At 42.2% G+C, this 24216-nt stretch overlaps 1 protein-coding gene across 8 annotated transcripts in view; it reads left to right on the forward strand.

Moving 5' to 3' along the window:
- nadsyn1 (NAD synthetase 1) overlaps window positions 1-24216 on the forward strand; it is a 104611-nt gene that overhangs the window by 35920 nt on the left and 44475 nt on the right. For 3 of the 8 annotated variants that reach the window (XM_085908422.1, XM_085908421.1, XM_085908425.1), the window contains 5 exons: window positions 2180-2233; window positions 6616-6705; window positions 20607-20658; window positions 20738-20826; window positions 20924-21041. In XM_085908422.1, the coding sequence (XP_085764548.1) occupies window positions 2180-2233; window positions 6616-6705; window positions 20607-20658; window positions 20738-20826; window positions 20924-21041 (403 nt within the window). Of the gene's footprint in view, window positions 1-1237; window positions 2234-6615; window positions 6710-20606; window positions 20659-20706; window positions 20827-20923; window positions 21042-24216 lie in introns of all 8 variants that reach the window. The other 5 variants (XM_085908427.1, XM_085908426.1, XM_085908423.1 and 2 more) reach the window with 5 other exon arrangements.

The following is a 24216-nucleotide window of genomic DNA, read 5'->3' on the forward strand; positions in this document are numbered from 1 at the left end:
CACCCTCAATGCCTCGGCTTCACCTAGAAATTCTGCCCATTGATGTTATGAATAGAATCTGTGACAAAGGGTACCCTTGATGGAGTCCAACCCTCACTGGAAAAGTATCCGACTTACTGCCGGATATGTGGACCAAATATGCACACTCGAGGACCCTGTTGAGGGTTTAGAGCTGGACAACTGTTTCATTTATTTATTTATTAGTCATCACTCTTATTTATTCATTGTGTGTGCCTTCTTGTTTTTACTTTTTGTGTTGTTTACCTGTATGTTTTGTTTGTCTGAGGACCTATATATATGTTTGTTATATGTTGTTGTATGTGTGTATATATATATATATATATGTAATATGTAATATGTCTTGTCACTGTGGGACAGTAGGAAACAAATTTTTGATCTCTTTGTGTGTCTTGTGAAGAAATTGACAATAAAGCAGACTTTGACTTTGAATCTGAGATCCGACCCTCCTCTCCAGCACCCTTGAACAAATCTTACAGGGGTAGAGGTGGCTTAGGAGTGTGATTCCCCTGTAGTTGGAACACACCATCATGTCCCCCTTTTTATAAATGGGGACCACCACCCTAGTCTGCCAATCCAGAAGCACTATCCATAATGCCCATACAATGTTGTAGAGGTGTGTCAGCCAGGACAGCCCCACAACAGTTTAGGAATAGGTGGATTCCATCCAACCACAGGGCCCTGCCACCAAGGAGCTTCTAATCACCTCAGTGACTTCAAACCCCAGAGATAGGAAAGTCCACCTCAGAGTCTCCAGGCTCTGATTCCTTAATGGCAGACATGTCATTGGAATTGAGGAGGTCTTCTTCCCACCAACCCATGACGTCACTAGCACCCCATAGCACCTATACACAGTGTTATACACAGTCGAATCTCCGATTAAGGACCTGGAGAAGGCATTTTAACGTGTCCCTTGGGAAGTTCTGTGGGGCGTGATTCGGGAGTACTTCGAGAGTATTTCCGGCAGTAAGTCGAATTCGTTCCTAGTGAGGGTTGAGATCGACCGGCGGATCAGTGCAGCGTCTGCTGTGAAATGGACTCTGTCCCGGTCCGTCGTGGTGAAGAAATAGATGAGCTTGAAGGCGAAGCTCTCAATTTACCGCTCAGTCTACGCTCCGACCTATGGTCACCAGCTATGGGTCGTGACCGAAAGAACAAGATCCCGGTTACAAGTGGCCGAAATGAGTTTCCTCAACAGGTTGTCTGGGCTCTCCCTTAGAGTTAAGGTGAGAAGCTCGGTCATCCGGAGGGACTCCGAGTCGAACCGCTGCCACTCCACATTGAGAGGAGCCAGATGAGGTGGGGCGGGCATCTCAACAGGATGCTTCGTGGACGCCTCCCCGGAGAAGTGTCCCACTGGCAGGAGACCCTGGGGACAACCCAGGACGCACTGGGGAGACTTTGTCTCTCGGCTAGCCTGGGAATGCCTTGGGATCCCCCGGGATGAGCTGGACGAAGTGGCTGGGGAGAGGGAAGTCTGGGCGTCCCTCCTAAAGCTGCTGCCCCCGTGGCCCAACCCTGATAAGTTGGATGGATGGATGGATGGATGGGTTTCTTGGAAATCAAATTAGAGGCACAATGTGGAGCAATAAAATGCTTTATCCACCCCTTTCTTTTTAGCATGTTTATCTGTGAAGTCATATTGACTGATTAAACAAATACTCCTTCCCCCTTATAAAGAAACATTTTGAGGGACACTTTAAATGAAAGAGGGCGGCTCGGTGGCGCACTGGGTAGCACGTCCGCCTCACAGTTAGGAGGGTACGGGTTTGATTCCACCTCCGGCCCTCCCTGTGTGGAGTTTGCATGTTCTCCCCGAGCCCGCGTGGGTTTTCTCCGGGCACTCCGGTTTCCTCCCACATCCCAAAAACATGCTTGATAGGCCGATTGAGCACTCCACATTGTCCCTAGGTATGAGTGCGAGTGCGAATGGTTGTTTGTCTCTGTGTGCCTTGCGATTGGTTGGCAACCAGTTCAGGGTGTCCCCCGCCTACTGCCCAATGACGGCTGGGATAGGCTCCAGCACGCCCGCGACCCCCGTGGGGACTAAGCGGTTCAGAAAATGGATGAATGGACTTTAAATGAAAGACAGTATGTTTCTTCAATGTGTTAATTCCAGTCCTGTTTATGTTGTGTGGTTCTGGGTATTCTTTTCCCGTAGGCCCATCATGCATCGCAATGTACGCTACAACTGCCGGGTGATTTTTCTCAACAGGTAACCTTAAAAACTTGTCATGTTAAATGTATGGATATGCACGTACAGATAGTGTTTTTCCATGAGATAATACATTCAAAAACAGTGGAGGCACGACGGAGTCAGGCAGATTTAAATGGCTAAAAACAAATAATGTATTGTCAAAAAAGCTTAAGGTTATTTTAGATATGTATTGCTGTTTATCAATTTAATGAGGTATTGCAATTGGTATGATATTTATTATTGCCCTAAAGTTGCATGTGTACAGTCCCCCGCAAGTTTTTCCCAAGGGCAGATAAATTAGATCAGGGGTATCTTAACTTGGTCCTGGAGGGCCGCTGTCCTGCCTGTTTTTTATGTATCCCTGCTAAAACACACCTAAATCAAATGATCAAGCTCTCAGAGCTTGTACAGTATTTTCTGCACTATAAGGCGCACTGTATTATAAGGTGCACCTTCGTTGAGTTTTTATTTTATATTTTTTCTCAAAAATAATAATAATAAATAAATAATAAAATAAATGATTAAAATGTTAAAATTAAATGATGAGAAATAAAATGAATAAATGAATGAATAAAAATAATGGCCAATGTGAGATTAATAAAACATAAATAAAAATGAAAATGAATGATGATAATGATGTTGAATAAAATAAATGATTAAAATGATGTGTTAAAATTAAATGAGAAATAAAATGAATAAATGAATGAATAAAAAATAACGGCCAATGTGAGATTTGCACCCACCCGGGAAAATGGCTCGTGTTGAATGTGCCATTAAGAATGAATGGGGGATTTTAAGGCACAAATTTTTTAATTACGCTAAAACGGTAAATGTTCTGAAAAAAAAATGGTAGCAAGCATGCCGTGAATTTTTGGAATTTGTGAAAGTTGGAATGGGTTGAATCGGTTAAAGCATGTGGGACTAGTTAGGTGTCAAAAATGTGGGAGGAATAAGTTGTAATATAAGAAGAACAAAATAATAACTAGAATTGGCAATTTCTGGAGAAATTGCGTGTGAAGGCGAAGGCACTTCACACTATTGTGGGACTCGAAATGATGATTAAATGACATAAAAATGGTAAATTGATGATGATTAAATAAAATAAAAATGGTAAATTAATGATGATGATGAAAATAATTATTAAAGTGATGTGTTAAAATTGAATGAATGAAAAAAAAATATTGGTCAAGCGGGATTCGAACTCGCACGGGAACAGCGCTCGTGCTCCAAATTCCAGTCTCTTCTTACTGAGCTAAACAGCGGCTTAGTGTTGCTGTGGTGGAATGATGATATTAAACAAGAAATAAAAATGGTAAATGCCGTTAAAACGGTAAAATGATGTTTTTAACTTAAAATTTAATGAATAACTAAATGAATGAATGGAAAATAAATAAATAAAAAATAAAAGAGTTAAATAAACGAGTTAAGGAAAGAAATCATGAAAAAAGTTGTCAGATGTCAAAATTTGAACTCACTCCTGAACGTCGCTCGTGTCTAATGCGCCATTAAGAATGAATGGGGGATTTTAAGGCACAAATTTGCTAATTATGAAAAAACGGTAAATGTTATGAACAAATGAAATACTAGCAGTCATGCCGTGAATTTTTGGAACGTGTGAAAGTTGGAATGGGGTGAATCGGTTAAAGCATGTGGGAGTAGTTAAGTGTCAAAAAAGTGGGAGGAATAAAGTAGGATAATAATAAGAAGAAAAATAAAGTAGAATAACAATAGTGTGAAGGCCTTCGCCTTCACACTAACTAGAATTGGCAATTCCTGGAGAAATTGCGTGTGAAGGTGAAGGCAATTCACACTATTGTGAGACTCGAAATAATGATTAAATGAAATAAAAATGGTAAATTAATTATGATGATGATGTTGAATGAAATAAATTATTAAAACGAAATAATGATTAAATGAAATAAAAATGGTAAATTAATTATGATGATTAAATAAAATAAAAATGGTAAATTAATTATGATGTTGAATGAAATAAATTATTAAAACAAAATAATGATTCAATGAAATAAAAATGGTAAATTAATTATGATGATTAAATAAAATAAAAATGGTAAGTTAATTATGATGATGATGTTGAATGAAATAAATTATTTAAATGCTATTTTTAAATTAAAATTAAATGAATAAATAAATGAATAAAAAATAACAGCCACTGAGATTCAAACTCACTCAGCAAAGTGGCAAGCGTTGAATGTGCCATTCTCTACTTACTGAGCTAAACAGTGACATACTATCGAAGCGGTAGAATAATGGTAAATCCAAAGAAATAAATTGATTTAAAAAAATGGTAAATTAATTATGATGATGATGTTGAATGAAATAAATTATTCAAATGTGTTCAAATTAATTGAATAAATGAATGAATAAAAAATAACGGCCAATGTTAGATTCGAACTCACTCGGGAACATGGCTCGTGTTGAATGTGCCATTAAGAATGAATGGGGGATTTTAAGGCACAAATTTGCTAATTATGCAAAAACGGTAAATGTTATGAACAAATAAAATACTAGCAATCATGCCGTGAATTTTTGGAACGTGTGAAAGTTGGAATGGGGTGAATCGGTTAAAGCATTAGGTTAGGTGTCAAAAAAGTGGGAGGAATAAATTGTTTAATAATAATAAGAAAAATAAAGTAGAATAACAATAGTGTGAAGGTGTGGAATAGGTAGGCAATAGATGAACAGTTGAAAGTTGAAACGAGTTGAATCGGTTGAAGGATGTAGAAATTAGAAGTGAAAAACAAAACTTTGTGAAATTTTGCGAAATCTTGTGAAAATTTGAAATGTGAAAACGTGAAATTTTTTAATTTGGCAAGTTCGGGAATGTCCCCAATGTGATTTGAATGTGTTGAATTCTGTGAATTTCAAACTGGAACAACGTAAATGTGAAATGTTGAATCTGCCATTCAGAATGAATGGGGCAAAAATTGCCGGAAATTTGTAAATTTTGTGAAAACGGAAAAGTTTTTGAATGAAAAAAATGTGAGCACCCATGTCATGAATATTTGGAATAAGTGAAAAGTGGAACGGAGTGAATCGGTTGAAGTATGTGGAAGTAGTTAAGCGTCAAAAAAGTGGGCACAACAAAAATGTAGAATAACAATAGTGTGAAGGTCTTCACCTTCACACTAATAACAATAGTGTGAAGGTCTTCACCTTCACACTAATAACAATAGTGTAAAGGCCTCCGCCTTCACACTAACTAGAATTGGCAATTTCACACTATTGTGGGACTCGAAATAATGATTAAATGAAATAAAAATGGTAAATTAATTATGATGATGATGTTGAATGAAATAAATTATTAAAATGATGTTAAAATTAAATGAATGAATAAGGAATAATGGCCAAGTGAGATTCAATCCCACTCGGCAAACTGACTCATGTTGAATTTGCCATTCTCTACTTACTGAGCTAAACACTGACATACTGTTTGTGCGGTGGAATGATGCTATTAAATGAGAAATAAAAATGGTAAATTATCATGCTGTTGCATAAAATAATTATTAAAATGATGTGTTAAAATTGAATGAATAAAAGCCTTCGCCTTCACACCATAAGAGAGAATGGAGTAGAATAACACTTCACACTAATGAAGGCCTTTGTCTTCACACTAATTAATGGAAACTTATTCAAAGCCAAATTTGTAAACAACTCCAAAAAGGAATGAGTTCATTTTGTCAAAAGCTTTTTCTGTATCAAGTGATGTGACTATTATAGATTCCACCAATGTGCTGTGACATTCTGATTTAGTTTCTTTAGTCCTCTTACATTATGGGTGAAGCTCTGACCCTTTATGAAATCTGTTTGGTCAAAGTGTTTTCTAGTCTACCAGTAAGAGCTTAAAAATAATTATCTCATCCCTGTATTAAGTTGTGAAAGGAGCACGGGGTGTTTGCCTGGTATTATTAGGAGCATGATTGCCCCTTTTGTTCATTGGTTTCTTTTAACTCCATATACAGGGGGTAGACGGGGTACAGGTGTCTGTCTAGGGTTTAGACAAAATGAAATGCAAGCGTCTGGATAACATAGAAAGACTGGTGATGTTTGTCTGTTGATCAGTGTGATTCAGTTTGTTTTTTGTTTGTCAAAATATAGTTAAGACCTTAATATAGCTGGCTTTACTGTACCAAACAGTGATGAAGAGCTGCAACAATGATGTTTAACTAACCATAGTTATTTTTAGTGTTATATTTTTATCCTCTAAAGAGAGCTCTACCGTAACTTAATACAGACTTAGGGTTGTATTACACCTTAACTAAACTAAATGACAATGTAATTTTAAGACAGTTTTAGGGTTGTATTACACCTTAACTAAATTAAATGACAGTGTACATGAACCTAATCTTATCAACTAACTGATTTATTCTCTGTCTTGTTAGACAAATCCTACTGATTCGACCAAAGATGCTGATGGCCAACCATGGCATCTACAGAGAGATGCGTTGGTTCTCGCCCTGGACAAAGTTACGGTTGGTAAACAAAAACTATTAAGGCTGGAGTGATGTAACCCTTTAATGTTTGCATTTTATTGTAATCTAAGAAAGCCATGCCTAAATATTTTTCACAACCACAGTCAATCAAACGTTGCACATTTACTTGACGTACGTATACAAGGCCAGATACGTTGTGAAGGGATGCTGTCAAAAGATGGGTATAGATTATGAGGAGACATTTTCTCCTACTGCTAACTTGACAAGCATCAAAGTGCTCATGGAGAAAGCGGTGCAAGAAAATTTGATACTGCACCAATTAGATGTAATGACAGCCTACTTAAATCCACCAACTGACTGTGAGATTTACATCCAACAGACAGAGGTGTATGCAGTATGTAGTGGGGGTTAGAAGGGTTTATGATCTGAAGAGTAATCCTGAAACATACAAAGCCAGATACGTTGTGAAAGGATGCTGTCATACGATGGGTATATATTATTAGGAGACATTTTCTTCTAGTGCTAACTTGACAAGCATCAGAGTCCTCATGCAGTAAGTGGAAAACTTGATACTGCACCAATTAGATGTAATACTTAAATCCGCCAATTGACTGGCAGCTTTACCGTAATTTTCTGACTATAAGTCGCGATAAACGAACCGCTATGTAGCAAGGGATTACTATCATTTGAACTGCAAGTAACGTCACCCATGCCGCGCGGCGGTTGTTTACAAAAAAGGCAAAGGATTCGATCACGGGATGACGAAGATGACGAAGGGCCCCACGTACTACCGGCATCATTAGCGGCTTTGTTTGTAAGTGACACGGAGGACGAAGAGTTTGAATGATTTAATGATTTGGAGTGACACAGAAGGTTTGAAAAACTATTATGGCTTTTACGCATGCCCGGTCCTTCTCGACGGGAGCTTTCTTTCACCTCTGTGGATGGAAGTCGGGGGCCGGCGCTCGGCCGGGTGGCTGTCCGGGGACGGTGGATGGGGCTCGGACATGGCTTTTACGCACGCCCGGTCATACTCTACGGCGCTTTCTTTCACCTCCGTGGATGTAAGTCTGGGACCGGCGCTCGGCCTGGTGGCTGTCCGGGGACGGTGGATGGGGCTCGGACATGGCTTTTACGCACGCCCGGTCCTATTCTATGGAGCTCTCTTCCACCTCCATGGCTGGAAGTTCAGTAGTTGTTGGCTCATTGAACTCTTGTTAAATAAAGAGCCATTTACCAAACCCATGTCTTTCCTGGTACTTTGTTAACACGACAATATAGTTATATACTAATCTTTGTAGCGCACGCGCGGCGTTGTTGACATAAAGAACGAGGAATTTGATCGATGGATTTAATGATTTGGAGTGACACAGATGGTTTGATAATATTGTTGTAATATGATAGTTATTTGAAATATACTTTATATATTGTTATTTGGGTCTGTGGAATAATTAGAAATGCAACTTACAATGGGTCCAACGTCAGCAGCGGCGCATACGCGGCATTGTTTACATAGAGCACGATCGATGGATTTAATGAATTGGAGTGACACAGATGTTTGATAAACGTGTTATTTATGTAATACTTACTTGAATAACTCTGAATGTTCCGTCAGGCCTGTTCTCAGCTCCTCGTTTGTGTACATGTCACGTTAGCATACTGTATCGTTTAGCCTGTTGTTGCTGGTTCATGTCTATTTTTGGTGTTGGATTTTGACAAATAAATTTGCCCCAAAAGTTCGACTTATACTCCGGTGCGACTTATATATGATTTTTTTCACTTTATTGTGCATTTTATGGCTGGTGCGACTTATACTCCGGAGCGACTTATAGTCTGAAAATTACGGTACATCCAACAGCCTGAGTGAGATGTATACAGTCAATTCTTTGACAAATGAAAAGCTGGTGTATAAACTGGAAGTCATTGTATGGGCTAAAACAATCAGGTATTGGAACAAGGTTTTTCATGATTTTTTTTTGTTAACCCAAAATGATTTCCTACAAATCATGGCTGACCATTGTGTCTGCTCCAAGGAACCGGTATGTGATCATATCTGTTTGGGTAGGTGATTTCCTTGTTGCAGCAAGTAATAAGAATGCACTAGAGGCTGTGAAGGATATGCCAATAACAAGGTTTAGAATCAAGTATTTGGGTGAACCCTGACATTTTCTAGGCATTGATTTTAACCAGAATTTTGACTGTGTAACAATGTCACAAGGTCAGTATTACATGGCTGTTTTTTTTTTTTTTAAAGTAAACCTCGCATATGTACAACCTACAGACTTTCTATTTCAGCTAACTACATAGCTTGACATGAGTCAGACATTTAAAAGGCATAAAAAAGCTTGGAATAAATGAAACATGACAAATTAACACAGTATAAACACAAAACATACCGTATTTTCACGACCAAAGGGGGCACCGTACTAAAAGGCCCATTCTCAGTTATTTGTGCCATTACTGTATTTAACACACATAGGGCGCGCCACATCATAGGGCGCATGCATGCCATGATTTACAGTAAACAAGAAAAACGTCACAGTAGCAAGGGTGAGTTTGGTTGTACTTTATTCTACTGTTTAACCATGTACTCTCCTGTACTCACATTATTGCTGATCGATATTCATATGCAAATCTGTCCAAGTCCTCATCTTTTTAAAAGTCAAAGTCCGCTTTATTGTCAATTTCTTCACGTTAAGGCACACAAAGAGATCGAAATTACGTTTCCCACCGTCCCCACAGTGACTAGACACAGTACACAACACTCACAATCAAATAGCACAAAGAGTAAAAACGAACAGACAAGAGCAAAGAATAAGTAATAAGCAAATAACCCAAATAAATAAACAATAACTAAATAAACAGAGCAGTAAAATGGAGCAAGCGTGCTAATAACAGACAGCCAGATCATAGCGCAAAAGAACAGGACGTCATGCAGCAGAGGGTGGAGGAGGGAGTGAATTCAGGATCCGGACAGCTTGGAGTACGAAGCTGTTTCTGAGTCATGTGGTGCGGGAGCGCAGGCATCTGTACCTCTTCCTAGAGGGCAGAAGTACAAACAAAGAGTGAGCGTGGTGACTCACATCACACACAATCGCGGCCGCTTTGCGGGTGAGACGGGACGCGTAAACTTCCTTCAGGGAGGGGAGTGGAGCTCCGATGATTTTACTTGCAGTGTACACTACGCGCTGCAGGGCCTTCATGTTGTAGTCAGAGCAGCCACCACCCCAGACAGCGATACAACTGGAGAGGACGCTCGCCTGAATTTCGCAGGAAGTACAGGCGGCGCTGAGCTTTCTTCGCCAGTGATGCAGTGTTGGTGGTTCAGGAGAGGTCCTCACTGATGTGCACCCCCACGAATCTGGTGCTGCTCACTCTCTCCACCACAGCACCCTTGACGGTCAGCGGCAGATGGTGGGTGTGACCCTTCCGGAAGTCAATGATAATCTCCTTGCTCTTGTTGACGTTCAGCAGAAGGTTGTTGTCCCTGCACCATGTGGCCAAAAGGTCGATCTGTAGTGAGTCTCGTCGCCACCGGTGATCAGACCCACCACAGTCGTGTCCTCCGCATATTTCAGCACGCGGTTGCTGCTGTAGGTCGCAGTGCAGTCATGCGTCAGCAGGGTGAAGAGCAGCGGACTGAGCACGCAGCCTTGAGGGGCCCCCGTGCTCAGCGTGATGCTGCCGGAGACATTGTCGCCCACACGGACTACTTGAGGCATCTGACAGAGGAAGTCCAGTAGCCAGTTGCAAAGGTAGGTACTGAGGCCCAGCTTGACGAGCTTGCAAATGAGACGCTGTGGAACAATGGCGTTGAATGCAGAACTGAAGTCCACAGACAGCAATCTCACATACGAGTCCCTGTTCTCCAGGTGGGTGAGGGCAGAGCAGACGGCATCCTCAGAGGAAAGTAAAGTTAGTCAAGTTTATTTGTATAGCCCTAAATCACAAGCAGTCTCAAAGGGCTTCATATAGACAATCAATTGACAATTATTCTCAAATCATCCCCTGATCTTGGGCTCCCAAAAGGGCAAGGAAAAACTCAAAAACCCCTACCAGGGAAAAATGAGAAATCTTGAGAAGGGACCACAGATGGAAGGATCCCTCTTTCAGGATCACCAGGCTGCAATGGATGCAAAGAGGGCACATAAAATACATAATATGGAAATCAAAAAGTGGATGTCCAGGCCAAAGCGAAGAGCTGTCGGAGGTGCCTTCAATTGTTCTGGCAGTGTCCTCTAGGAGGGCAATCCGCTGCAGTTCGCTCATGCTGAATTGGTCCACGAAAATCTAGATAGCCGCCGTCAGCTTGGGTGTCACCTAACCACCTCCCCAGCCGGGGAGGGGTGGGGGGAGTGGGGTCGGGGAGAGGGAGCAAAAACAAACTGTTAGAGATGTTCCGACTCTAACTTATTGTGCAAGAATCACACAGGAGACAGTACGCCCTTTGAACACTTACACGTGGAGAATTACTTCTGCCAGTGGAGAAATTGTTCGATGCTGTTGACACAGCACTGTTCGAACAAAGTCTGCCGCTGCACCCATGCAAGAGAGTATTTATTGAGAAAAGAAGGGTGGGGGTGCCAATTTACATGTGTGGTGGCCAAGGTGAGGGTTGAAACACCTGGCCTCTGATCACATCATAGCGGGGGATGTTTTACAATGTTGAGTAGACAAAACAACTTTGATTGAGTCTTCTACAATTGGTCAATCAGTGCAAAGGATCTTAGCACTTTGTTCTGCTCCTTTGTTAAGACAGGACAAGCTTAGGTCAATCACCACTGATTACATTCCAACATAATATGATCACCCTAATCTATTCAACCCTAACATATCCCTCCTGTTTATCATATGATGTTGTCAGGAAAAACAAACAAAACAAGGGCAAAAAAAAACAACAAAACAAAACAACAAAAACACAGAAACAGCGTATCATTGCATCCATCACTTGCGAAGCATTTTCGATGGCCAAATCATTAAGTTTCTGTAAAACATGCTCGGCTGAACATCATCTACGCAATCTACGTAGATCAATTTTAGTGTGTGAGTGAAAAACCTGCGGCAAGGTGTTATAATGCAGGAAAAGTCTCACACGGTCCCTCTGCCTTAGGCGACCATAATTTTATCAATAACAATAGTCAAGAAAAAGCGCATGAACCACTTTGTTTCCGCCGGACCATATTTTATGGTCGTCTGGCACATTCGCACCCCAGACAGGGTCATGAGGGTCAAAGGTTGCAACAGTCCTGCGTCGACGTCCAGAAGAGTTGTGTGCTGGTGTCAGCTGATGATGTTGTATCCTGTAGGTGTGGTCTGTCACCCACACTGGAGCACACACTCCTGTCCAGTTGGCGGGCAGCATCGGATAAACCTTATGACCACAAAGCCACCAGCCATTCTGTATGAAGTAGGTCCCGTTTGATGGTGCTGCCATATCGGTGGGAGATCCCTCACCACTTGAAATGGCTCTCTTATCCTGACACTCAGCGGTGATGTCCAAAGCTCCCATCCAGTTTCCTCCTGGAGAGCAGTCGTCGTTGATGCATTTGTGGGTCTCGTTTCCTTGGATGTAACGTGTAGTTCACTCCAGCTGGTCTCTTTGTGTAGGCCACTTGTGGCAATGTTCGTCCTTTAACAGTCACATTGAGATTTGTCCAGAAAAGCTGATCACAGGTACCATCTGCAAGTCCAGGGCGGAAAGGGTCGGCATCACTGACTGTGACAGCACGGTGTTGATATCCAATTCCTCCCATGGATGCCATGCATTTTGCTTCCGTGACATTCATTGCTCTCGCCTCCAAATGAACTTGCGTGGAGGAAGGAGGGAGTTTGGAACACACATAGCATCCCTCCTGTGTGTGAGCTCTCACACTGAACTTCACATATCGGTACCAAGCGTTGGTTTCGTATGGGTTTCTGGGGTCCCATAACCAGTCCTCGAAATTCTCATCATGTGACCATCTTCTTCCACGAATGACACTGTCCATTGGTCCATTCAGATGAGCCCACAAACCATAGCACACTCCAACCACAGCGCAGCATAGAATCCACCTGGCATATGGAATTCCGTTGCTACTAGGATGGCAGAGACACCGGGACATCTCCTCGCCTAGCGGAGTGGGGATTGCTGAATTCTTCACCGACGTTGAGACGTCCCACCCTAAACGATGAAACTCCTTTGAAGTCGGCCTTCCCCACCACTCCGAATGAGGGGTCCAGCACTCTCTGCAACTTGCAGTGGCTGAGGTGAATCCAGCTGGGCCGTTCAGCAATCTTTACTGCAGTGGGGGTAGTCAGCAAGACTTGGAATGGTCCCTCCCACCGCGGGCTGGCCCAATTCTTTCTTTTGATGACCTTGATGTAGACCCAGTCTCCTGGCTTGATGATGTTATCAAACTGTGGGGAAAGAAGACCAGGCGGCAGTAAATTTGCATTTAACACATCTTTCATTTTGAGCGTTCTGATCATGTAATCTGCCAAGGTCTGTTCTTCATCTGCTTTTTGCAAATCTACAGGGAACACAGGTAGTCTATATGGTCTCCCATGTATAATTTCAAAAGGCGTCAGCCCTTCTGAATTGGGGGTGATTCTCATATAGAGTTTCACCAAGTCTAGGCACTCTGGCCAGGCTCTGCCTGTTGATTCCATGCATTTTTTCAACCTGCTTTTGATAGTAGCGTTTGCTCGTTCAACCAGGCCTGCACTGGATGGGTGCCAGGCACAGTGGTTTTTTAACGTTATCCCAAGGTGTACAGCCATGTTTTGTACAACTTGGTTCACAAAGTGTGGACCATTGTCACTGTAAATGATCTGCGGGATGCCATGAGCCGGAATGACGGTTTTGCAAATGGCTTTTGCCACTGTTAGGGCATCTGCTCGTTTAGATGGAACTATTTCAACCCATTTGGAAAGTGCATCAATCATCACTAGGCAGTATTTGTGAGGTCCACTTTGTGTGAGTTCAATAAAATCCATGTGCATGATTTGGAATGGGTAAGACGGTTTTGGAAAGGAGCCTCTCTTAGGTCTCATGTTTCCTTGTGGATTATGTTTCACACACACAGGACATGCTTTACAAAAAATTTTTAAGTAAGCATCTAAACCAAAGGTAGTGAATTGTTGATGTATGATGGACCTCATCCCTCCTGTCGACACGTGGCAAGGCCCATGTGTCGCAATTGCTGCTGCCTTAAAAAGTGATTTTGGTAAAACGGGTTTGTCATTGATGCAGTGGATATTATCTGTATCCACAACTGCACCTTTTGTCTTCCACATTCGTTTTTCCACCATTGGAGCATTGCCCTGCATGTCTGTCAGTATAGTTTTATCTATGAGTTGCGTGTCCTCTGAATCTATCAAAAATACTTCATGGCCATGTTTCCCTGCTGCTGCTTCTTTAGCGATTTTGTCTGCGAATCTGTTTCCATTTGAGACTTCATCTGTGCCAGTGGTATGAGCGGCACATTTACACACAGCAAGTTTATCAGGTAAACCGATGGCCTGCAACAAGTCTTTTAACAAGGAGGCATGGGTAACCGGCTTACCGGTTGATGTGGTCATCCCCCTGCGCTCCCATTGTTTTGCAAAATAGAACAGAGTAGAAAATGCATACTGACTGTCTGTGTATACAGTGACTTCCTTATCTCTTGCTAATTGACAAGCTCTTGTCAGTGCAATCAGCTCAGCAGCCTGCGCTGACCGATTGTATGGAAGCTTCTCTGCTTCAATAATCTGGTTTGGCAACTTGGGATTCTGGTCAACCGAGATGTCATACGAACAGCAAATCTGTTCACCTGCTTGTGCAGCGTATAAGTCAACATCTCTCACTCTACATGCTCGCATGCCATCCTTTACTGGAATTATTGCAATTCCCAATCTAGTCATCAGATCTCGACCCAGCAGGTTTATGGGGCATTTTGGAGATAAGACAATCGAGACTGAATCCATGTTTCTCCCTGTTTCATCATCCCTTACTTCAACTGGATTGGAGATACTCTCCTTGTGTACCTGCCCATCAGCAGATTTCACCCAAATAGTATTTTGGGAGGCCTTTAGATTAGGGACTTTAGTTTTTATTACGGTTCTACACGCCCCGGTATCACACAAAAACTCTACATCACTTCCTCCAATGTTTAAGGTAACATTTGGTTTTTCTTTTAGTGTACTCAAAATGTCCCATGCTGTATGGACATCTACTATTTCTTCCTCTGTAGGAGCATGAAAGATCAAAGGGGGGGAATCTAGTCATTCTGAGAATTTGGCTTTTCCACTGTCCCTTCCTCCACCCTTTGATTGGTCTTGTCTTGCATATCGACACGTTCTTGCAAAATGTCCTCGTCTCCCACAGATCCAACAGTTGTCAGAATCTGATGGGGGTTTATAATTGTATGGTGGCCTTCGACCCTGTTGACCTCTTCCTCTGCCCCGTTGGGAGCCTCGGAAGAAGACAGTTTTATCTTCATCTAGGTCCTCATCATCATCGTCGAGATGAAATACATCAGAACTTTTGCCTTTTCTGATCACTTTTTCAGCATGTCTGGCCCACTGCATGGTTGTTGTAACGCTAGCAGTGTCCACTTCCACCATGTGTTTCCTCACCCAATTGCCAATTTCAGGGCGGAAACCAGTGAGGAGTGCATTTTTAAGCTGTTGCTGATAAGCACTCTCAGCTGCATCATTGAATGGGATGCCACTATGCACCCTAAATTCTTTTTCAAATCTTAAGCGAAAATCATCAGTATCTTCCCCAGGCTTCTGTTTTATTCCTGCTAAATGACCATAATTCGCTCGTCTTTGAAATATAGTTCGCACTCTTTGCACAAGCTCATTCCATTGTGCTGCATACTCCCCTCTCAATTGATTTCCCTCAACAAGATAGGGGAAAGGTCCTTGGTTATTTCTACCTGTATAATTTCCTCTAACCTTTGCCCAGTCTTTTCCCAAAGATGACATTGCAGCTTCTCCTGCCTCATGCCCATTCAGTCTATAGGAATGTATGATTCCAGCCATGTCTTCTGCCCATTTATCTGGGTCTTCTGCAACAGGGGTAACCCCTTCAACTGCTTTTCTTGCCTCTTCCAAAGTCCATGGCCGAAAAACATATGTATGTAGAGGATAGCCTTCCCCTACAATAGGGTTTGGCACCTGTATCATTGGGCACACATCAACATTGTCTAAAGATTGAGAAAATCTAGCAGCATTGGTCATAGTTCTTGTTTGCACAGGACTTCTAATTACGTGACCCTGACCTTTTTTGGTATTGTATGGGGGAGGGTGCAGGTCTATTAAACTTGGATACAAGTTTTGTCCAGGAGCGGAAAGCTCTTCTTGCCCCTCTGCTTGAGCTGCGGCTGAGACAGCGCGCCTGGGCACTGTAGCCTCATTGTCTTCTGGCCTGACAAACATACTTGCGGCCTCATCACTTTTCACCTTTATATTTTTTGTCTTTCGAATTTGTTCTCTTCTCTCTTGTGAAGCTTTCAACCACACTCTAGCACATTGCAATTCTCCCTCTTTTCTGTCCTTTCCCAGTCCTTTTGTCTTCCTAGCCACACTCTCCTCTAAAACACCAACCACTATTTTCCACATTTCAACTTTCAACTTCCCTTCTACTCCATACTTTTTCTTCCACTTTGGCATGTATCGCATACAATTAAGAAATCTACTTGCCATGTACTTCTCGTCTCCTTCAAGAGCTAGAGATTTACCGTTTTTATTTCCCATCTTAACTTGGTATTTTTAGATTTTTCCCCAATTTTTTTTTTTTTTTTTTTTTTTTTTATCTTACCATTCACGCTCTCAATCACACAACTTTCATGCAAACAGCTAGAACCTCAGCTGTTTCTTAGCTCGGACAAACCAAACCGTACACTTCATAGCTCGGACAAACCAAAGCCGTAAACTTCATAGCTCGGACAAACCAAAAGCCGTATACTTCATAGCTCGGACAAACCAAAAGCCGTATATCTTGTGCACCATTAATTTTTTACGCGTATCTCATAGCTCGGACAAACCAAAGCCGTATATCTTGTGCACCTTTACGCGTTTACACTTAGGGCTTTAACTTACTTGTTCCCTGGTTCGTTGCACTGTCGGATTCCGTCAATCCACTGTTGTCCGACGAAGGCAGACAGACCTAAGGTGTTGGCCCAGCGAAGAATTTGCTTGCCAGGTCTTTTCTTTACCCGGTCTCCTAGACGCTGGCTTGTCGACAATGCAGCACGTCGTCCTCCGTCGATCAGCAGTGGGTATGTTGGATCCGGGTCACGGCACCAAAATGTTAGAGATGTTCCGACTCTAACTTATTGTGCAAGAATCACACAGGAGACAGTACGCCCTTTGAACACTTACACGTGGAGAATTACTTCTGCCAGTGGAGAAATTGTTCGATGCTGTTGACACAGCACTGTTCGAACAAAGTCTGCCGCTGCACCCATGCAAGAGAGTATTTATTGAGAAAAGAAGGGTGGGGGTGCCAATTTACATGTGTGGTGGCCAAGGTGAGGGTTGAAACACCTGGCCTCTGATCACATCATAGCGGGGGATGTTTTACAATGTTGAGTAGACAAAACAACTTTGATTGAGTCTTCTACAATTGGTCAATCAGTGCAAAGGATCTTAGCACTTTGTTCTGCTCCTTTGTTAAGACAGGACAAGCTTAGGTCAATCACCACTGATTACATTCCAACATAATATGATCACCCTAATCTATTCAACCCTAACACAAACTCCAGCCGAATCGGCTACTACAGGTTAATTAAAGGCCATATCATAGAAATACATCTTTAAACGTGTTTTAAATGTTTCTACTGAGGTAGCAGTTCTAATATCCATTGGTTGGGCATTCCAGAGCTCTGGATCCCGAATAGAAAATGCTCTAGCCCCTGCAGACATTTTCTTGGCCCTCGGTGTCACTAAAAGACTAGCGTTTTGCGAACGAAGGTTACGAGACGGAACATAAGGAACAACTAAGTCGACGAGATATGAAGGCGCTAAGCCATGCAATGATTTATAGGTTAATAGAAGAACCTTGAAGTCACATTTTAAATGGACCGATTGGGTCGGAAGGCAAACTGGAAGGGGTCAACGGTGGGGTGAAGAACAGATCTGACGTGCGCCAAGACAAGCCGCTCAAAGCACTTCATGACGATGGGGGTCAGTGCCACAGGGCGGTAGTCTTCTGTATCTAATTTAAACAGTTGGGCAAGTTCGCAATCTGACATGCCAATTTCCCTCGTCATTGCCTCGTCGTTGTCACGTTGCTCTTCGGCAATGATCCCGGCTTTCCAGAAAGCTCGAATTGTGCCTTGTAAGGATGTCTCTTTGTCTGCCATTTTAGAGGGTCTTATGCCCCGATCTACATAAAACGTAATGTCCTCTAATTTGTTCATCGGGTCTACATATTACGCCTGTTTATTACGTCTCTGTGTGGCAGAAGCCACGCAAAACAACTTCACAGATTTGCAAAAACAGTAGTATTTATTTATCAATGGTGGCGGAGGTACATACTTTGCTCAAGTAATAGTATTTATTTACCAATGGCGGCGGAGGTACGTACTTCTCTACTTTTTACATCCTACACAGGGCGGGAAGTCTGTTTGGTTTACCGCCCCGAAAACGTAATGTCCTCTGATTGGTTCATCAGGTCCCTGTACATTACGTCTGTGTGTGTGTTTGTTTGTGTGTGTGTGTGTGTGTGTGTGTGTGTGTGTGTGTGTGTGTGTGTGTGTGTGTGTGTGTGTGTGTGTGTGTGTGTGTGTGTGTGTGTATATATATGTGCGTGTGTGTGTATGTTAGATAGATAGACAGACAGACAGACAGACAGACAGACAGACAGACAGACAGACAGACAGATAGATAGATATGGCGGCTCGGTGGAGCACTGGGTAGCACGTCCGCCTCACGATTAGGAGGGTGCAGGTTCGATTCCCTCCCTGTGTGGAGTTTGCATGTTCTCCTCGTGTCCGCATGGGTTTTCTCCGGGCACTACGGTTTCTTCCCACATCCCAAAAACATGCTTGGTAGGCCGATTGAAGACTCTAAATTGTCCCTAGGTATGAGTGCGAGTGCGGATGGTTGTTCGTCTTTGTGTGCCCTGCGATTGGCTGGCAACCGGTTCAGGGTGTCCCCCGCCTACTGCCCGATGACGGTTGGATTAGGCTCCAGCACACCCGTGACCCCCGTGGAGACAAAGCGGTTTGGAAAATGGATGGATGGATGGATAGATATAGATATACAAACCGGATTCGGTTGAAGTTGGGAAATTGTGTAAAACGTAAATAAAAACAAAATACCATGATTTTAAAATCCTTTTCAACCTACAGTATAGTCAATTGAATACACTACAAAGGCAACATATTGAATGCTCAAACAATAATAATAATAATATTAATATCACTTAGAATTTCATGGCTGCAACACGTGCAGTAGAAGTTCGGAAAAGGAAGGTTTAGCACTTTGTTACATCACCTTTCCTTTTAATAACACTCAATAAATGTTTTGGAAGAGAGGAGACGAATTCTCTTCACTTCTCATGTGGAATTCTTTCCCATTCTTGCTTGATGAACCGCTTCAAAGGTTCAAAGTCAAAGTCTGCTTCATTGTCAATTTCTTCACATGCCAAGACACACAAAGAGATCGAAACACAATCCCACGGTGACAAGACATATTACAAAACATCCAAGAAAACAACATAAAAAGTAAAAACAAGAAGGCACATTCAATGAATAAACAAGACCGATGAATAAATAATAAATAAATAAATAAATAGGAGGAGCAAAAAAATGGAGTAAGTGTGCATGCAGCAGACAGTCAGAATATAGCGCAAGAGTAGTGCAAGGCAGCCAATGTGGCCCAAAAGGTCAGGACGTTATGCAGCCAAGGGAGGAGGAGGGAGAGAGTTCAGGATCCTAACAGCCTGGAGTATGAAGCTGTTGGTGAGTCTGGTGGTGCAGTAGCGCTCTCTTCCCAGAGGGCAGCAGATCAAACAAAGTGTGAGCGGGGTGACATTACACACAATCGTGGTCGCCTTGCGGGTGAGATGGGAAGTGTAAATGTCCTTCAGGGAGGGGAGCGAAGTACCAATAATCCTACCAGCCGTGTTCACTATGCGCTGCAGGGCCTTCATGTTGTATTCAGTGCAGCTACCACCCCACACAGCAATACAACTGGAGAGGACGCTCTTAATGGTGCCACGGTAGAATGTGGTCATGATGGCTGGTGAAGCACCTGCTCGCCTGAGTTTCCGCAGGAAGTTCAGGCGGCGCTGAGCTTACTTCGCCAGTGATGCAGTGTTGGTGGTTCAGGAGAGGTCTTCACCGATGTGCAACCCCAGGAATCTGGTGCTGCTCACTCTCTCCACCACAGCACCGTCGATGGTCAGTGGCAGGTGTTTGGTGAGCTTTTCTCAGCTTTCTCAGTATTTTTCCCACCTCTCCCAACTTCTACTGGATGTGTTGCAGCCATGAAATTATAAGTTAATTATTATTTGGCAAAAAACAAATAAGTTTATCAGTTTGAACATTAAATATGTTTTCTTTGTAGTGTATTCAATTAAATATGGGTTGAGAATGAATTTCAAATTGTTGTATTTTGTTTTTATTTACATTTTACACAATTTTCCAACTTCAACCGAATCCGGTTTGTGTGTCTGTGTGTGTGTGTGTGTGTGTGTGTGTGTATATATGTGTATATATATATATATATAGAGAGAGAGAGTGAGAGAGTGAGAGAGAGAGAGAGAGAGAGAGAGAGAGAGAGAGAGGGGGGGAGAGAGAGGGGGGGGAGAGAGAGAGAGAGAGAGGGGGAAGAGAGAGAGAGGGGGAAGAGAGAGAGGGAAGAGAGCAAACGCATGAATACATGTGCTATATACTGCTGCTTGTTTGGCTCGATTAATCTTTTACCATCACTATAATTTATTACTGCTACTATTACTATTCTAGGACAGTTGAGGAATACTTTCTGCCAAGAATGATTCAGCAGGTCTCCAGCCAGGTAAATAAGTACTTTTATATGCTGTAAGATACGATTTTGTGCCTTCAGTACAGTGCCAAACTACCCCTGTGCTCATCAGGATACAGTCCCATTTGGAGACTGTGTGCTCTCGACCAAGGATACCTGTATTGGGACTGAGATGTGTGAAGAGTTATGGCATCCCTCTAGGTAAAGTAACATATTATTTGCCACTTCTGAGTCATCTGTAATTTTGAAGCAGTAATATTTTTTGATCAATTATGCCTTGATTTTTATTTTTATTTAGCCCTCATAGTCAGATGGGCCTTGATGGAGTTGAAATCTTTACCAATTCCTCTGCAAGCCACCATGAGCTCCGCAAAGCAGACCAAAGAATCAATTTGATCAAGTCTGCAACCCTGAAGGTAGATCAACTGAATAACATTTGAGGTCAACACGACAAAAGATGAAAACGAAACAGTCAATCAACAGTTCATCTTTTAATATTTTTTATTATTATTATTATTTTAACATCTGGATACGAAACACTGGTACCTTGACTCAGAAGGTTAATTTGTTTTGTGACTGATTTAAGCTTTACTCATTTATCAATTCCATTTTCTTTCCATTAAAAATTATTCGTAAAACCTAAATTATTTATCAATAATAACCCGAGTTTGTCTGAAATGCTCTCTAGATCCTCACATTTAAGGAATTCTCTCTCAGAGTTTTCCTATCCCAAAAGCGTTTTAAGTCCTCAGTTTTAAAATGGTTTAGCTTTACATTTTTCTTGATGACTCCAAATGCTGTTTTCTCAAAATTTCACAGAGTTTGCACATTCACTTTTTATTGAATCACACAATAACCTATGCCATTCATCAATATTAGGTCTTATTTTTTTAAACTAATTGATAATTTATCAATGAGTTCTAGGAGAAACAAATGATATATCAGAGGAAAAATGTTTTCAGGAACTGTCCTTTTAACCAACTTCACAGCAGTATAAACGTCTAGAGAAATCAGCTCAAAAGGAACATGAATTACAAATCTCAGCAATAATAATGAATGATCTGCTCAAATCTTTCATCAACAACAGCGATACATGCAGATTTATTAATAAGAAGCTCAGATGATGTACTGACTAAGCAATCTAGACAATAATGTGGCGTTACTCTAAAGATAACCACAGCGTTTTCTTTTGTGAGTATGGATGTAAAGTTATCATTTGCTCGCCGCTCCCATAGGGTGCCACTCGGGGAGGCATGTTGTCAACATCCAATATATATATATTTTTTATTTATTTAATGTATTATTTATTTTATTCAAAATACTGCAGTTAAGACCGCCACTCACTTAAATCATACCCGAGTTGAATGGGGAAGTCAACTCCTAAATTTGTATGAGAGGAAATGACCTCTCAGGTCATCTGGAACTGGCTTGTTGTGTGTCCCAAGAACAGGAACCAAGCAAGGAGAAGCAGCATTCAGTTATTATGCTCCTCACCTGTGGAAAAAACTTCCCATAGATCTGAGGATTGCTCAAACTGTTAGCTCCTTTAAATCAGGGCTAAAAACATAACTGTTTACCACAGCGTATTCTTAAATTTAAATCCTCTCTTTTTAAATTTTAGTATAAGTCGCACCAGCCATAAAATGCACAATAAAGTGAAAAAAAAACATATAAGTCACACCAGAGTATAAATCGCATTTTGGGGCAAATTTATTGGTCAAAATCCAAGAACAGACATGAACCAGCAACAACAGGCTAAACGATACAGTATGTTAACGTGACATATACACAAACGAGGAGCTGAGAACGGGTCTGACATAACATTCAGAGTTATTCAGGTAAGTATTACATAAATAACACGTTTATCAAACCATCTGTGTCAATCATTAAATCCATCGATCAAATTCCTCGTTCATTAAATCCATCGATCGTGCTTTATGTAAACAATGCCGCGTATGCGCAGCATATGCTGACGTCGGACCCGTTGAAAATTGCATTTCTAATTATTCCACAGACCCATATAACGATACATAAAGTATATTTCAAATAACTATCATATTACAACAATATTATCAAACCAGCTGTGTCACTCCAAATCATTAAATCCATCGATCAAATTCCTCGTTCTTTATGTCAACAACGCCGCGCGTGCACTGCAGAGAGCTAGTATATAACTATATTGTAGCGTTAACAAAGTACCAGGAAAGATGCGGGTTTGGTAAACGGCTCTTTATTTAACAAAACAAGAGTTCAACGAGTCAACAACTACTGAACTTCCAGCCACGGAGGTGGAAGAGAGCTCCATAGAATAGGAGCGGGCATGCGTAAAAGCCATGTCCGAGCCCCAGCCACTGCCCCGGACAGCCACCCGGCCGAGCGCCGGCCCCCGACTTCCATCCGCAGAGGTGGAAGAGAGCCCCATAGAATAGGAGCGTGCGTGCGTAAAAGCCATGTCCGAGCCCCATCCACCGTCCCCGGACAGCCACCCGGTCGAGTGCCGGCCCCCGACTTCCATCCACGGAGAGCTCTCGTGGAGAAGGACCGGGCGTGCGTAAAAGCCATAATGGTTTTTCAAACCTCCTGTGTCACTCCAAATCATTAAATCCTTCAAACTCTTCGTCCTCCGTGTCACTGACAAACAAAGCCGCTAATGATGCCGGTAGTACGTGGGGCCCTTCGTCATCTTCGTCATCCCGTGATTGAATCCTTTGCCCTTTATGTAAACAACCGACATCACTTGCAGTTCAAATGACAGTAATCCCTTGCTACATCGCGGTTCGTTTCTCGCGGATTTTTGAACATATAAATTGCTCCTAAATCGCCCCCCCCCACCTAAACTATGACAAAAACCGCGACTTATAGTCCGAAAATTACGGTAAAAGCTTTCCGGTAGTCAGTCGGTCCGTTGCTCTCGCTGTCTGTCAACTCAAACCTACTAAAGTTTAAAGACAAGTTAGAGTTTTTAGCCTCAGCCTAGTCTTCAGATAGAGATTACAAGATGAAAGAAGATCTTTTCGGTCAGGGGTGTCAACCTAATTTTTGTCACGGACCGTATCACAGTCATAGTTTCCCCCGGAGAGACATTATGGTTTGCCTGCCACATCATTTTAAGTGGCCTGCGAAGACAAATTGTGCATCGACTTTGTGTCATTACTAAAATTACAAATTGTCTTTGCTTTTAAAAAAAAATAATGATATTGCTTGCGATTTTTATTACTATTCGTCTTTTTAAAATGTTTCATATTTTTACTCGTCTACATTTCAAAAGTAGTTATTCATCACCCCTCCGTGAGTCGTCACCTTATGGTGGTGGAGGGGTTTGCGTGCCCTTATGATCCTAGGAGCCATGTTGTCTGGGGCTTCATGCCCCTGGTAGGGTCACCCATGGCAGAAGGGTCCTAGGTGAGGGGCCAGACAAAGCACGGCTCAGAAGACCCCTTATGATGAATAAAATATATGGACGTAGTTTTCCCTCGCCCGGACACAGGTCACCGGGGCCCCTCTCTGGAGCCAGGCCTGGAGGTGGGGCTCGAGGCGAGCGCCTGATGGCCGGGCCTTCGCCCATGGGTCCGGCCGGGCATTGCTCGAAAA

Source organism: Syngnathus leptorhynchus, chromosome 3, assembly GCF_054491065.1.
Source record: "Syngnathus leptorhynchus isolate UIUO chromosome 3, UIUO_Slep, whole genome shotgun sequence".
Classification (NCBI taxonomy): domain Eukaryota; kingdom Metazoa; phylum Chordata; class Actinopteri; order Syngnathiformes; family Syngnathidae; genus Syngnathus; species Syngnathus leptorhynchus.